Source organism: Drosophila mauritiana, chromosome X, assembly GCF_004382145.1.
Source record: "Drosophila mauritiana strain mau12 chromosome X, ASM438214v1, whole genome shotgun sequence".
NCBI classification, from domain to species: Eukaryota; Metazoa; Arthropoda; class Insecta; order Diptera; family Drosophilidae; genus Drosophila; species Drosophila mauritiana.
Window position 1 is genome coordinate 15,869,426 of NC_046672.1, and position 14,650 is coordinate 15,884,075.

The 14,650-nt window shown below is 41.4% G+C and overlaps 4 protein-coding genes across 11 annotated transcripts in view; 3 read left to right on the plus strand and 1 right to left on the minus strand.

The window, feature by feature from the left end:
* Window positions 1-326: 326 nt before the first annotated feature.
* LOC117146574 (pre-rRNA 2'-O-ribose RNA methyltransferase FTSJ3) lies at window positions 327-3,002 on the plus strand. Its single transcript, XM_033312881.1, has 2 exons — window positions 327-2,287; window positions 2,349-3,002. The coding sequence occupies exons 1-2, from the start codon at window positions 427-429 to the stop codon at window positions 2,939-2,941; spliced, it is 2,454 nt and encodes an 817-aa protein (XP_033168772.1). The 5' UTR covers window positions 327-426; the 3' UTR covers window positions 2,942-3,002.
* A 591-nt stretch (window positions 3,003-3,593) lies between these two features.
* On the minus strand, window positions 3,594-9,021 carry LOC117146573 (ras GTPase-activating protein 1). 8 transcript variants are annotated; one of them, XM_033312875.1, is made up of 11 exons: window positions 8,875-9,021; window positions 8,579-8,735; window positions 7,561-7,627; window positions 6,960-7,331; window positions 6,776-6,889; window positions 6,637-6,709; window positions 6,150-6,559; window positions 5,132-5,981; window positions 4,153-5,059; window positions 3,938-4,088; window positions 3,723-3,871 (listed from the first exon to the last, which is right to left on the minus strand). In XM_033312875.1, the coding sequence occupies exons 4-11, from the start codon at window positions 7,168-7,170 to the stop codon at window positions 3,723-3,725; spliced, it is 2,865 nt and encodes a 954-aa protein (XP_033168766.1). In that variant the 5' UTR covers window positions 7,171-7,331; window positions 7,561-7,627; window positions 8,579-8,735; window positions 8,875-9,021. The 8 variants fall into 8 exon arrangements, with proteins under 8 accessions (XP_033168771.1, XP_033168766.1, XP_033168763.1 ...); XM_033312872.1 differs by having other exon boundaries at window positions 8,234-8,735; XM_033312877.1 differs by lacking the exon at window positions 8,579-8,735.
* A 468-nt stretch (window positions 9,022-9,489) lies between these two features.
* On the plus strand, window positions 9,490-11,997 carry LOC117148477. Its single transcript, XM_033315852.1, has 8 exons — window positions 9,490-9,690; window positions 9,754-9,858; window positions 9,922-10,065; window positions 10,162-10,273; window positions 10,325-10,458; window positions 10,508-10,648; window positions 10,717-10,896; window positions 11,162-11,997. The coding sequence occupies exons 1-8, from the start codon at window positions 9,490-9,492 to the stop codon at window positions 11,900-11,902; spliced, it is 1,758 nt and encodes a 585-aa protein (XP_033171743.1). The 3' UTR covers window positions 11,903-11,997.
* A 322-nt stretch (window positions 11,998-12,319) lies between these two features.
* Window positions 12,320-14,650, plus strand: part of LOC117147182 — a 40,754-nt gene continuing 38,423 nt past the window's right edge. The window contains exons 1-4 of the mRNA XM_033313983.1: window positions 12,320-12,377; window positions 12,435-12,790; window positions 13,304-14,124; window positions 14,227-14,581. Of these exons, the coding sequence (XP_033169874.1) occupies window positions 12,320-12,377; window positions 12,435-12,790; window positions 13,304-14,124; window positions 14,227-14,581 (1,590 nt within the window). The remainder of the gene's footprint in view (window positions 12,378-12,434; window positions 12,791-13,303; window positions 14,125-14,226; window positions 14,582-14,650) is intronic.

The window sequence follows — 14,650 nt, forward strand, 5'->3', positions numbered from 1 at the left end:
AATAACTAAAAGAATTTTATTTTTTTACATTTTTGGCAGCTGTAAAAAGACAAAAAATTGTAATTTTCAGCGGATTTTATTTTTATTATGCTTCATTACGGCTTCATGTACTTCGCCACATTTTGCAGTTATTCCCAAAAGTGGTTAGTTATTTTTATAAATCACTTTGATCGACTAATTTTAAATTTATAAATATTAAAGTCCACATTTTTTAAAAATTCAGCCGCTGCCGCAATGCATTCCACAATTTAAAAACACGTTCCACTTTTTAGCACTCTTTCGCCGTTACCTTGACGCACATGCTAGCAATGCCCGGAATACTTTGAATTGTCCATACGGCCACACTGTTGGCAACACGTGCACGAATTCGACATTTGATTTGAATTCGTTTTGATTTTATCGTGATTGTACGAAAAGCCAGCAGCAATGGGCAAGAAGACGAAAGTTGGAAAGACGCGCAAGGATAAGTTCTACCAGTTGGCCAAGGAGACGGGCCTGCGATCGCGTGCCGCCTTCAAATTGATCCAGCTGAATCGCAAATTCGGTTTCCTACAACAATCGCAAGTATGTTTGGATTTGTGCGCAGCTCCCGGTGGCTGGATGCAGGTGGCCAAGCAGAATATGCCGGTGTCCAGCATTGTGATCGGCGTGGATCTCTTCCCCATCCGTCCCATTGCCGGCTGCATTGGCCTCGTCGAGGACATCACCACCGAGAAGTGCCGCCAATCGCTGACCAAGGAGCTGCAATCGTGGAAGGCCGATGTTGTGCTCCACGACGGTGCACCCAATGTGGGTAGGAACTGGCTGTACGATGCCTATCAGCAGATCTGTCTCACCCTCAACGCGCTCAAGTTGAGCACACAGTTTCTGCGCAACGGCGGCTGGTTTGTGACGAAGGTTTTCCGCTCCAAGGATTACAATGCCCTGCTCTGGGTGCTCAAGCAGCTGTTCAAGAAGGTGCACGCCACCAAGCCGAGTGCGTCGCGTAAGGAATCCGCCGAGATATTCGTCGTCTGTCAGGGCTACCTGGCGCCCGATCACATTGATCCCCGTCTCCTGGACTCGAAGTATGTGTTCGAGGAGCTGGATCTCGATGCCAAGAAGAAGAGCAGCCTGCTGCATCCCGAAAAGCAGAAGCGCATCAAGGCCGAGGGCTATACGGCCCAGGATATTGCGCTGCGCAACGATCTGGCTGCCACAGAGTTCCTGAAGGCTGAAAATGCACTGGCTGCGCTGCAGGGCATCGGTTCGATTCGCATCGATGATCAGCGCATTGCCAATCACAAGAAGACCACGCCAGAGATTCTCGAGTGCTGCAAGGATCTGAAGGTACTGGGCCGCAAGGACATCAAGGGTCTCGTGCAATGGTGGAAGGATGTTAGGGAGTTGTTCGTTAAAAAGGAAACCCCACTGGTCGTCGGCAATGACGCAGAGGAGAAGCCCAAGCCATTGACGCAAGCGGAAATCGAGGACATGGAAGATGCCGAGCTGAAAACGCAAATTGAGACAATTGTCGAAGAGGAGAAGAAGGACTTGAAGCGTAAGCGTAAGAAGACGCTCAAGACCAAGGCGAAATTGCACGAGAAGATGAACCTTAACATGGTGATCAAGGGAGACGATGGTCCGGTCGAGGAAATGGAGCACGAAATCTTCGACCTCAAGAATATTCGCACCTCTGCTGAGCTCGACGAGCTGCTGGACGTGCAACCCGATTTTGCTGTCGATGAAACGCAGCCCGAGGAAACAAAGTTGCCAAAATACAAGTATTTCGACAAGGATGAGGGCAACATCAACGATGATCTAAACTATGACGACGACAATGATGAGGAGCAAAGCGAGGCCTCCGACGACGAGGATCAAATCAATGATAAGCAGGGCCTGGGCCTCAGTGACGACGACAATGATGAGGGCAATGCAAAGGGCAAGAACAAGAGAAAGAAGCGCTCCGAGAATCCGCTGATTAAATCCAATGATTTCCGCGACAAGAACACCAAGCGAGAGCAACGCGTACAGCTTTGGTACGAGAAGGATGTACTACAAAATATCCAGTCGGATGACGACGAGGAAACCTACGATCTGAACAATCTGGCCAAGGAATTCAAGGCCAAGGGTGTCGCCGTTCTGGGTGAGAGCACCCTAAAGCCGGACGCCAACGAGGAGGTCGTCCAGGGTAAAAAGGCCAAACGTCGTGCACGCCATGAGGGCGCAGCTAAAGACAGCAGCTCAGAGTCATCCGAATCCGAGGATGAAGCTAACGAGGATAGCGACGGCGAACAGCCAGCTGCAGGTGAGTTCGAAATAAGCATTTAATATTCCCAAACCTAATGCTCTCGTTTGCTTTTTACCAGGTACAAATGCCAAGAAGGTTCGCCTGTCCGAAAACGAAATGGCTTTGGGCGCACTGCTGACGCGCAGCAAGAAGACACGCCGTGACCTGATCGACGCAGCCTGGAATCGCTACGCTTTCAACGATGAGAACGTTCCCGTTTGGTTCAAGCTGGATGAGGACGAGCATATGACCAAGCCAACGCCGGTGCCGAAGGAGCTGACCGCCGAGTACCAGCGCAAGTTGCAGGAGGTGAACGTGCGGCCGATCAAGAAGGTCATGGAGGCCAAGGCGCGCAAGCATCGTCGCGCCACGAAGCGCTTGGCCAAGGCTAAGAAGATGGCCGAAAAGATTATGGAGAACAGCGATGCCACCAACCACGAGAAGTCCAAGCAACTGAAGAAGGTGTACAAGAAGGCTCAGGAGAAGAAGAAGGAGGTCACATATGTGGTGGCCAAGAAGCAGACGGCAGCTCGACGCGCACGTCGTCCAGCTGGCGTCAAGGGTCGCTATAAGGTCGTCGATCCGCGCGAGAAGAAGGACAAGCGGTCAATGGATGCGAAGAAGAGGCGCGAAAAGGGTTCGAAGGGTCGCAAGGGGAAGGGACGTAAATAAATTTAAATCTAAAAAATAAATGTAATATTTTATAGATACTAAATATATATAGAAAACTTAACAGGTTCTTTTTTTTCTCCTTTGAAATTATAATTTTATAGACCTAAAATAAGAAATCAGATGCGAAACTGCAAATATAAACGCAAAACTGTTATTTCATTTGAAAAATATATGTATTTATATTAAATTCAGCTGACTATTGACTTTTTCACGCCCATTGCAACGCCTTTAAGTTCGAAGAAATTCGAAAAATCATTTTTCAGCTGCAAGAAACCGAAAGAGGGAGCCATTCAAAAACACAGTGTATGTTTTCAGAGGAAGTCTTTTGCACTCTTTTTGAATTCTTTAATTTATTTCGATTTTATGCGTTATTTAAAAAAAAAACGTGTATTGAGTTTTGGATAAATGCCGTTCATTCGGACGCCAACTACTAAATTATAAACAATATCGAAAGCAAAACCATTTTGAATATCTGAGTTTGCGGCTATACGGAGTAATCCGTGTAAGCTAGTGTATTATAGGTTATTTTTAATGTGTAATAATAATAATAAATAAATGCATACCGGTCTGTTAAATATTATTTCATTTCCATATAAATAATTTTATAAATGATATTCTTCTGTTTGCTATTCCAATACAATTCAACCAGTTATTATGAGTTCTTATTTTATGTATTCTAATAGTATACACATATAAATATTTTTATAAAAAGGTATGAAGGGACTTGTAGATAAGAAGACATCGCTCTTTTTTTTATTATCCGCTCTCCTCGCAATTGATTTTAGCTGATCATCTCGCGGTACTTCAGCTTGTGCTTGGTCAGCATGTCCGTCACAGTGACCAGCTTCTTAATTGAAAGTATGTTGGATAGCTCGTGCAGTTCTTGCGAATGAGATACACAGATGTGATGCAAGGTAGCCAGCTCGCGTCCTGCAGGAATTTTACAATAAATCATTGTATATTTGAAATAGAAAACACGGGCTGAGAAATAATTACCAGTGTCTTGTGAATTCAGATTTGTACTTTGTTCGACAAACATTCCAAGCGGTTGGTTCGGATCGTTCACCGAGGACAGTTGATCCAAGAAAACAATCATGCGCTCCTTGTTCTTCAAGATAAACGGATTGACAACCTCCATGTATTGTTCCTAAAAATGAAATAGAAACCGAATTTATATTGGTAATCACATACTGACTGGAATCGACACGCACCTTGCCGCCGAATTCAATCAAGTTGGCCAGATTCTGCAGACACTTGGCGACCATGACCAAAGATCGTGTTGCTGCCATCGGTGGCGTCTCGCTGACCAATCCGAATTGGCGTGGATTGAGCAGCGCTGGGCACAGAAGGCGCAAGAATATAAAGCCAGAGACGACGCGTGTGCGAACGAGCCGCTCTGTCGGCCATTTGGCCATCACAGCCTTCTGAAGACAGCTGCAAATGAAACGCACGTTGCGTGGACAGGCGTCCGGTGAAGTGAATATCGACTGGGTGACCAGATCGAGGATTTGCAATAGAAACTCTGCATTCGTACAGGCATCATCGTTGACGTCCATTTTCGTGGGATTCAATTCAGCCGACTGCTTGCTCTCCAAAATGCGCTGCACGGTTTCGCTAACGGCCGACTGCAGGAAGCCGCTGCATTCGGTGCGCATATATAGATCCATTAGGGTGGTGGCCAACGAGGCGCCACGGAACAGCGTTGTGGTTTCGTTTTCGCGCGTCACCTCCGCCTGGCACAGCATTCGAATCAGTTCCGTTTCCCGTTTCTCCTGCCGAAAGACTCGCAACAGAGCCGTGGCCAAAGGAACACGATCGTTATGGCACAATTCAGCCAGCGCCTTCACAGCATACAGCTCCGATTCGAGGAGCAATTGCTGCAGAGGACTGTACTCTTCACACGGCATTATCAGATCGTCGAGATAGCGCATACGCAATCGCAGCGAGCCCCATTCACCCATCGGTGTCATGCCAGTTAGTTGGTACCAGCCCTCGGTTTCCTGGCCATTCTTCAGACTAGACAAGTCAATGGTTAGCTCGGCCACTTCCGAATCTTTACCGCGTTTGCCGCGCGATATTAGTGTAATGGTTAGGGAGACAACATCTGGCGGAACATCGCTGCAAGCAAGCAAGTTACAAACAAGTATGATTCCAAAAGTATTCAAATAGGCGAAGGAATGGGCGACTTACTCTAGCACAAACTCCTCCTCCCAAACGGGTTCGGGTGCAATTTTGACACGAGTTTTGCCCACTTTGACTTGATTGAGGGAAATACTGCAGTATGGATGTGGCACTAGTTTAAATGGTAATCGATGAGCTTCCAGCACATGCAGGTTAAGACAACGAAGCTCACGAAGGCGTGATACCTTCTTCTGGGCACGACTCAGCTGGGAATCGCATTGTGCCTTGAGCGAATTAATCCACTCCACGTAGCTTTCCTGACTAGGAGCACACAGATACGTCACTGTGGCCAAGCATGGCAGGGCCCTTTCGACAATTTGGAAGCAATAGGGACGCTCCCACAGCGAATCGTGACATTGATAGAGGTAAGCACAGGACAAGTCGATCAGACCCTTCGGTTTGGTCTTCTTCGGATTGTCGTAGAAGCATAGTTGCGTCTCGGAACCATCGTTGATTAAAGCGAAGTAGAGTTGCTTCCATTTCGTCGTTTTGTCCGACTTCTTGTTCAAGTGGCCGTGATGTTTGATTCCCTTGATCTTCTTGAGACCGATTTGGTCACGGCACTCGCGCAATGTTGCGTAGATCTTTTCAGCGGCCTTCTCCACAACATATTGCTGATTGAACTCGGGCTGAATGCCATTGACAACTGGATGGTTCAGTGAGTGGCCCTCCACAATTTGCTCTTTGCGATATCGATTTATAACCGCATCCAAGCATTCGAATGTACGACCGCCCATTAAATAGCGCACGCCCTTCTTTTCAATACGAAAGCGTTGGATTTGATTGTTTATATGAAAGAAGAGAGAGTAATCCCCCGGCGAGTTGTCACTTGGGCGAACAAGGAAACTGCCTGGTCCAGCTGTAAGGATACAAAAATGTGTTTCAATTACACATGCACATTATTTAACAGAGAAAAGTCGAGAATATCGATTGTAGGCGTCACTAGAAGAAGCTCAATATTCTAGCTCAAAACTTGATCAAAACTTGCTTTACCTACTTGTAGGCATCTTAAACTAATAATACACACCTTTAACCAACATATCGACGGCTTCGTTTTTGGTGCAGTTGGGATGGAACCAGGGGAACACCGTATTTGGATCGATAGATACATCCAGATCGTCAACAAGTTCTCTGAATATCATTCCCTGCTCGCCCGTACGATGGGCAGTCACCCACAACCAGCCATCGCCCATGTCATTGTGTACAAAAAAGATATCACCTTTCTGGAAACTCAGTTCATCGGTCTCTGGCATTTTTGTGTAAGGCAGGATGGCTACGACGCGTTTCTTATCATTAACTGGCTCCGGCGGAGCAACTGGTATGGCCAAGCGTTCGCGTTTCAGTAGATCACTACATGAGGTATAGTAACCAACCAAGTCGCTTAAGGAAATGAATTGTCGTCCTCCGATATAGAAGTCTCCGCACACGGCTGTAATCCTATGTAAACAATACAACATATATATAAAATCCTTCAAAATAATTGCATTTAATGGGTATCTAAACCCAGTACTTACCGAAAATGATTTATGCCGGTGCGGCCATAATAACTAAGAACATAGGAGCCCGGTTTGCGGTCACTTTCGCGAACTGCTCATTGCAAAAAACAAACGTATTTAGTAACACATTCACCCTCGAATACCAACTTATACACACCTAAATAGCTGCCCAGTTTACTGCTTCCGCGTAGACGAGACTCTGCAGAGTAGCGATCGAGTCGTCCATGGTACCATTCGCTTTCCGGAGGAGCAATAATCGCTGGACGTTCACCTGAGTTTGGAGTTTGCAAGGAAAATTAGGTATCAGTTGTTCTACAAGATAGGTATGTAACTTTACTTACCATTCAGCATGTGGGGTCCATCGAATTCGTCGTGGTCCAATTCCTGAGCCAAGTCACCCAAGTCGATGCCGCCGGGTGCCATTATGCCACCCAATCCGGTCATGCCACCCAGACCCGCAAGGTTCCCATCATCCGAACAGCCCGTTGGCGATCCGGGCTTATCTTTCTGGATGACAACATCAATGTTTCCCAAATGTATTAGGTCCGCCATTGTTTGGCTTATGATCTCTGTTCAGCAAATGCGAGTCTTAGTCTATATTTAACTTCGAGTGGAATTCGATTTAATAAAAGCCACATATAGCAACGATAAGAGTGCGTTTAACTGAGGAGAAACGTTAACTTTTGTGACTGTGTAGGATTTTCCGTGCTAAACTGTAAGAAGACCAGATAAGAACACTTAGCTGCCTTACTTTGATTATAATACGAAAATCATATTGGATAAAAATCAGAAATCAAATTGGAGAGACAAATGCCAAACTAAGCCAAGATATGTCTAAAACCATTCACTGCAAACGCACCGAGAGATTTGTAAATTCTAATTTCCGCTTTCTAATGCCATTTAATATAGATAATGGAATATAATTCGGAATTCGTGGCTTACCGTGAAATCATTTTCTTCGCCATATCGGTGGTGGTAATCTCACAAAACAAATTGGAATAGAGAATCGCTATAAGTGTCCAAACAAAAAAATCGGGTCTAAGTTTACGAAAATTGAGGATCTAACAAACAATTTAACAACTTATGCAAAATTGTAGGACAACAATACATCACACATATGCTAAATTAATCGATTAATCCTAAGCCAATTGGAAAAACCAGAAATTTACTAATGATCGCTATTATTACAATCGATTACAACCAGCACCAGAAACAGGGTTTATTGATTAGAATATAGAAACAATGCTACTTAATATCCAAAACCATATTTTAAAGCAATAAACGACGTAGATTTCGCAGTAAAATAAGTGAAAGACATTAAGATAGACAGCACATCCATCAGCTGTTTGCGCTTTGTTTACTTTTACAGATAACATATCAATTGTGATTTCAGTCAGTAATATAGAGTGTAGTGAACCCACAGCTTAGACAATAAAAAAAAACCATACAACTTTAATGCAGATCTTAAAGTTGTTGCTTCTTTAAAGATTTTCAATTTAGAATCTGTAAATTGATTCCCATACGTTTGAAATGTGTATAGATAAGGAAAATTGTCTTTTATATTTTTTTATATATTTTAAATGGTTTACCATAGAACTATTAAATAAACATTTACCTCTGGACGAATTAAGCTGTGAGCCACTGTACATATGTACATATTGCTCTTTGAAATCGCCGGGCGACTGACTTTCTACATATGCGCAGACATTTTTGGGATATTTCGAGTTGTATGAGAAAGCACAAGTTACTTATGAATTGTAACACCGTATATATACTTTATGTACATAGGGATATATATAGGGAAATGCTGCACCCTCTTGTACATCAACATCTATCTAAAACACAAGCGATTTATATGAGCCGCACACCACAGCACACCACACACAAACTTTAGGCTAAGCCCTTTTTGCCAAACGAGCCGAACACAAAAAATTCATTCGGTTCTTTTCTTCATACATACACGACCCGAAGAGTCATCATATCATCATCATCATCATCAACATCATCTCATCATCATCATCGTCATCACCGTCGCCGTCTTTATCATACTCTTTTCAAGCGGGGTAATTACTGCCCATTGGATTCACGATTTCTGGGCTGTGTTCGGTTCGGGGTTCCTTTGTAAATGAATCATTAGCACAACCATTTAATTCTCTCTCATATGGGTAACAAAAAATACAAAAAAAATAAAACCATTTACACAGAACATTAATCGGTTAATGCGCATGTGTAAATATTTTCCTGTATATACTTTACATTGCACTGCAGCACCGAGCCAAAACAACAAATCGCGCTGCTGGAACTGCCGTCTTTTTATTTGCTCAACTTGTGTTATTCATAACAATAGCATATTTAAAACGAACTAAAATTACTTCCGTACCGATAGCCACAGAATTCAATTGTGCGCAGTGTGAACGTAGTGAATCATCGAAATATACCACACACCCATGTTATCGAACGAATGAATGTGCGTCAAGATAGCGCCAGAGAGTGCAACTGGAATAGCAAATCGATTATAAACGATAATTTTTAAGCCCATTTTAGATATAATATTTTAAAGAAAAAACAAACAAATAATATTTATTCAGCATTTGAATGTGTATTTCTTAAATGAAAAGCTAAAATGTGTTGAAAATACAAAAGATGTTTTTAAAACTTGAAACTGAAAATAACACATGGTTCTTGTGCGCACGAAAACCGTTAGCCGTCAAAATTTGAAAATAAAATTAAGTTATATATTTTCACATTTTCAAGCACATTTTCTAGACAGCAGGCGGCAGCCCGAATCTTTGTCACTCGATTATACTATTATATGGACACAATACCTTGAACTGAACAGTTCGACACCAGTGGGTTCTAAAAGGCATAATCATGTCCAAGCGCCAACGCGATGGTCACGATGGCGCTGGAAAGAAAATGGCCAAGATTCGGTTCAAGAAGCTCGTCCGATCCGTGATACTGAACATGCAGTGGCTAAGTGAAATGCCCGATGAGGGAGGAATATCGCTGAATGTGAAGAAGAACGTTGCCATGCTGCGGCAGAAGCGCAAAGTGGGCATGATGACCATGGCCGTAAGTCCAACGAATCTCTCCTTTCATGTGGTCAAGCTTTCCAATTTGGTTGCATACTTGCAGGAGAAATCACTGCTGCGCACTCCGCATGCCAAGCGTACCGTCGATGAGAGGAAGAAGCTATGCACCATTGTGGCAAACCTGGCTTGCTTTTCAAAATTTCCGCCAGTGGGTAGCGCGCTGATCATTTGTATGTATAATATTACTTATCCGACCTGTTATCCCTCGCAGAAAGTTCGCGCCCGTCTTGTTCCGATTGTCAAATTCATGGCAATAACTCCCGGGCGCATTGTCATGAAGGAAGAGGATTTTCCCGTAACCATTTACTTTATAATCGCCGGTGAGGTGGAAATGTCTAAGAACGTATATATAAAGGTAAACTATTCAAATTATATATAATACTTTCTAATATGCCTCGCATAGTTATAACTAAGGTTTAATGTTTAATTTAAAAAATTGTATATTTCTTAGGGCTCCAATCATCCTACCTTACAAACGGAGGCCATTTTTGGACCCGGGGATTGCATTGGTGATATTGACGTGATGGAAGATACACCCAGAACCAACACCTATATTGCCACAAGTAAATCGATTCGTGTGTTTCTTGCAACATAATCGCATCTGGTTCCTACAGCTTATTGCGAACTGCTGGCTGTATTCAGTACGAACTATAAAATTGTTCTCCTACCGTTTATGCAAAAGATGTGGCAGGAAAAGAAGAATGCTATGCGGGCCCTTGACTATTTTGACTTTCTCAACGACGACCAGGTAAGTATAGTAGTTAAGTAGAAATTAAAATATATAACTTGTTTGTTAGATTGTGAATGCCAGTAAGTACGGAACAATTCAGCAATTCAATCCTTTGGAGACGATCTACACCGAAGACTTGGGCACCATGAGCTATGTCTATTTTGTCCTTAGCGGGGAATGCGTGGTGCTCCAATGCCTTCACATGAAGGTGTGCTATCTGCTGGAAATCTTGAATTTGACAGCAATATGCATATAGTCTCGTTTTATCCGTCACAGGTCGACATAGTGAACCGGGAAAAGGTGTTCCACCTGCCAAAGGCTTTTAATTTGAAAACTGGACCTCTCCTGGATGATGACACAGGAGGTCCAATCGATAACGAGCCGCTCTTTGATATTAGCGAGTACATGCAATCGACTTCATCGCTGGATGAAAACGAACAGAGCAAGAAAAGGAAGGTGAGCTCTAAATTGGGTATCAGTAAGCTAGTATGCTATGCAATTTAGTTACCAAACGTTCAAGTACGTATCATAAAATGAAAAAAATTGGCGACACGTTCACCATATACAATGGTTTTTGGTAACTTTGTATACAAGTTATACATATATCCCTTTTCCGCAGCCAGATTCGGAATCTGTGCATCGTTATCAACCAAATAGTTTGGATCTCAACAGTTAATAAATTTTGATTATGACTTTTTCTGCTTCTTTTCTTATTTGGCAGCTGCGCAAAATGGGACTTCAGGAGATACAGCGTGTCTGCGATGAATTAAAGAAACCGATATCTAGGAGATCCACCAAGGAATCAGCACGCCAACGGCTGCGAGTGCGTCAGCGTGGCCGGGACTCAGAACGTCAGATAAAGCGAAAGCATTATGAGTTCTACCTAATGGGCAACGGTGCTGAATCAGGCCTTATATCTGAGGATCTTAGCGAGGACTTATATAGTGATAATTCTGATATGGAGGAGCCGACAATTTCAGCAGTCGCCAGCAAAAGTGGCGAATTCGAGAGCCAATCGGAGGGTTCCGAAGTATTCACTGCATCCAGCACTTCGGATCAGGGAAATGTCGAAGAAACAAACAGCCGGGAAAGGTTTGAAACGCATTTCATTGACGTCGGCTCGCTGACGTTCGGTGGTATTTTTGGGTTGGGCGAGAAAATGGAACATCGTGTGATTATGGCAAGGACCACGGTGCAATGCATCGTGATACCACGCTTTTGGCTTTTTGAGCCCGCCCAAAATCCCGGTAACTATTGGCAGCGCCAGCGTTTCTACATCGAGTGCAATATTCCAACCAGGGCGGATTTGTTCAGGGACTTTCTCAAGACACGAAAATGGGAAAGATTCAGACGTGACTATATCAATAGCATACTCAAGAGGGAGTCATTGGCCAACTTTACAAAGCATGAAGATATACCGATAATAAGTCACATTGTGGAGACGAAATCTGAAGACAATTAAGTTCATCTTCAATTTACTTGCCACTTGAATATATTTATACATTTCCAACTTTTCTGCATTATTAAATCATTAGTATTGTTTACAAAATTCCTAAAGGGTAGAGAATTGTTTAATTTGAATACAAAAATATTTGTAAAGTAAAATTTATCGAACTTGTGTTTTTTTTAATAAGATTGTTTTAAACATACAGGTTGGTTGCGTTAAACTAGTGAAATGGTCTCACTTCTTAAATTACGAACCATGTATTTTATTGTTAGCAGTTGAGAGTTGTAACAAATTGCATTTAAGCGTCTGTACTGAAATAATGGGGCATACAAATTCAATTTAAAATAATTATTTATCAATGAAGACCTTGCCCATTTTACCTCTCGCAAAAGTGAAAACAGTTTTGGCCGATTTATAAAAGTAGGCTTAAAAATGCAGTTATTAATCGGTTTTTGGATAACTCTCGCATTTGTTATTTATATTTTCGCAGGTGAGCAAACCAAAATTTCCAATTGTAAAAATCACGCAACGTTTTTTCTATATACAGGACATATATATAATCCAAAACGAATACTTCGCGTAAAGGATCCAGATTCCAATCTGAACTTTGCCGTCTTCTTATATTTATTAAAGCCATTGGCTTCGCACGATGCATGTTTTGCTGATTATGATAATCCGATGTCAACCAATCGATATAGAAAAATTACCGAAGTATCATTTAATAATAAATACAATCAAACATGCCGTCTGCACTACATTCCCCACTATAAATTCATTAAGTCAAAGATTACTTCAGAGACTACAAATAAAAGTAACTACCGGACGCACTTCTTAAATACAATTCTTAGCTGGCGGAATGCAGTCTTCAACCTTTTCCCAGCTTGCAACTATCACTTCTTTTGGGTAAGTTGTGAATTTGAAATAAGAATGCATTTTTTTAAGTCGAGAAATTCAATTAATCTAGAAATATTTAAAGGACGATATCATCAAAGATAACCTTCGCATAGGTAACTCCATTATCAGCAAGTTTAAGAAGGATAAAACCATAAATAACCCTAATCTAGAGCTAAATCCAGATACGATTTTAAGGAAAAGAAGAAGCCAAAATGACGAAAAAAAGTTAATCGTTTCACTAAGTCGAATTACGAGAAAAGCAAACTTTTCGCAGAGTGCCATAGTCCTTAAAAATCTTCAGAGCTTAGATAAAAGAAATCAATTACAGTGTTTTGTGCAATTAATAAGTAAGAAAAGTACTTTTAGACGATGCATATTATTTGAATTCATAACTGAATCTTTTCTAAGCGCATGGAACCTACTTGGAAATTTACATATAAAGAGTCGTTCGCAAAGGGTGAGTTTTTTTTTATAAAATAAAGCAATTTTAGATAACTGATAACATTAAAAATGTATTCCAAGGTGCAAAATCTCCAAATTGCATGCAAACATATTCAAAAATTGAGCAGTACAAAGAGGAGGATTGTTGCTAACAAATTATTGGAATCAAAGAAGCTAAAACTGTCTGAAATAGGGCTTCGTCTTGACTCAAAAATACTACGGTTTTTTTTATTGATTCTAAGACGAAGGATTTCATTATTAAACACGCCTCGAGGACTCAAGAAAAAAAGAATGGAAAAGGCTGAATTTTTCGAATATTTGTCGGCAACCGAAACACCCGAACTATTTGATAATTTAGAGCATTTAGAAAATAACAGAAAACTAAATTTCGCTTCACAAGAAATATTGGAACTGCATAATCAGACTAATTTTAAAGATAAACAACATATATATATATGGAAAAACTTAACAAGGTCCATAAACAAAGATGATAATGTAAACCATATTGTTACAAAAGTAAACATGAGCGATTACCAATCAAAAAATACAAAATCGCTTAACCCCATTGAGGATATTTTACCTTCACCATCTACAAAAACGTATAATTTAGGAAGATTTGCCAGAAACCAAGGATTGTTACAAATGGAAACGACTCCAATAATCAGTGCAAAAATAAATTTTTCAAGTTCGGACTCGGACTCAACATCAGATTGTGAATTATGCTCTGAGTCATTAGATGAAACAACAAATCTTTTCGATTCTGCCGAAACCTGCGAGGAATGTGCTTCACTAAGCTCAAATATTTTTGATGAGCCTACTCCAACGATAAGCGATTCATCGTCCACTGAAAGTAATGTTGAATTTCTACAGAATTTTTCATATAATATTACAGAGCAAGCAACATATACAAGAAATCAATCATCTAACTTACCTAAAGATACTACAGCAACTATATTCATATCCCCTAGTAAAAGCAACATAAATACTATATCAAAACTTCGAACTTCGATCGTTACAACAAGAAATCCGGAGCTAATGAGTGCTAGTATAAAATATCCCATAAGTAAATATATCACAACAACAATCGATTCGACAATTTTAGAAAGAACGATAATCATATTTGGCTACTTTACAGAAATAATAACAATGATTATATTTGAATTTGAAACAATAACTTTCAGCGACGATACTGAACCAAACTCAGATATAACTGGATATACATCAACCGAATGCACAAAATGTTCAGAGCTAACAACCACTGTACCTATTGAAACCACTATTGAACGAACCAAACTATCAGAAACTCCACTTCAATTGAATCAAATGTCTGGTCCTTCAGTCCATTTTTCGACTCCGAAGAAAGATCCAATAATAACTGAGGATAAAGATCAACATGCTCGTGAGGAAAAGTCAAGTATGGTACCGACT

Coding starts and splice junctions, on each gene's coding strand:
- LOC117146574 (XM_033312881.1), top strand. CDS start 427: ATGGGCAAGAAGACGAAAGTTGGAAAGACGCGCAAGGATAAGTTCTAC. Junction 2,288..2,348: donor CGGCGAACAGCCAGCTGCAG/GTGAGTTCGAAA, acceptor GCTTTTTACCAG/GTACAAATGCCAAGAAGGTT.
- LOC117146573 (XM_033312880.1), bottom strand. CDS start 7,170: ATGGCGGACCTAATACATTTGGGAAACATTGATGTTGTCATCCAGAAA. Junction 6,560..6,636: donor ACCGGCATAAATCATTTTCG/GTAAGTACTGGG, acceptor TTGTTTACATAG/GATTACAGCCGTGTGCGGAG. Junction 3,872..3,937: donor TCTGAATTCACAAGACACTG/GTAATTATTTCT, acceptor AAATTCCTGCAG/GACGCGAGCTGGCTACCTTG.
- LOC117148477 (XM_033315852.1), top strand. CDS start 9,490: ATGTCCAAGCGCCAACGCGATGGTCACGATGGCGCTGGAAAGAAAATG. Junction 9,691..9,753: donor TGGGCATGATGACCATGGCC/GTAAGTCCAACG, acceptor GCATACTTGCAG/GAGAAATCACTGCTGCGCAC. Junction 9,859..9,921: donor GCTTTTCAAAATTTCCGCCA/GTGGGTAGCGCG, acceptor TATCCCTCGCAG/AAAGTTCGCGCCCGTCTTGT.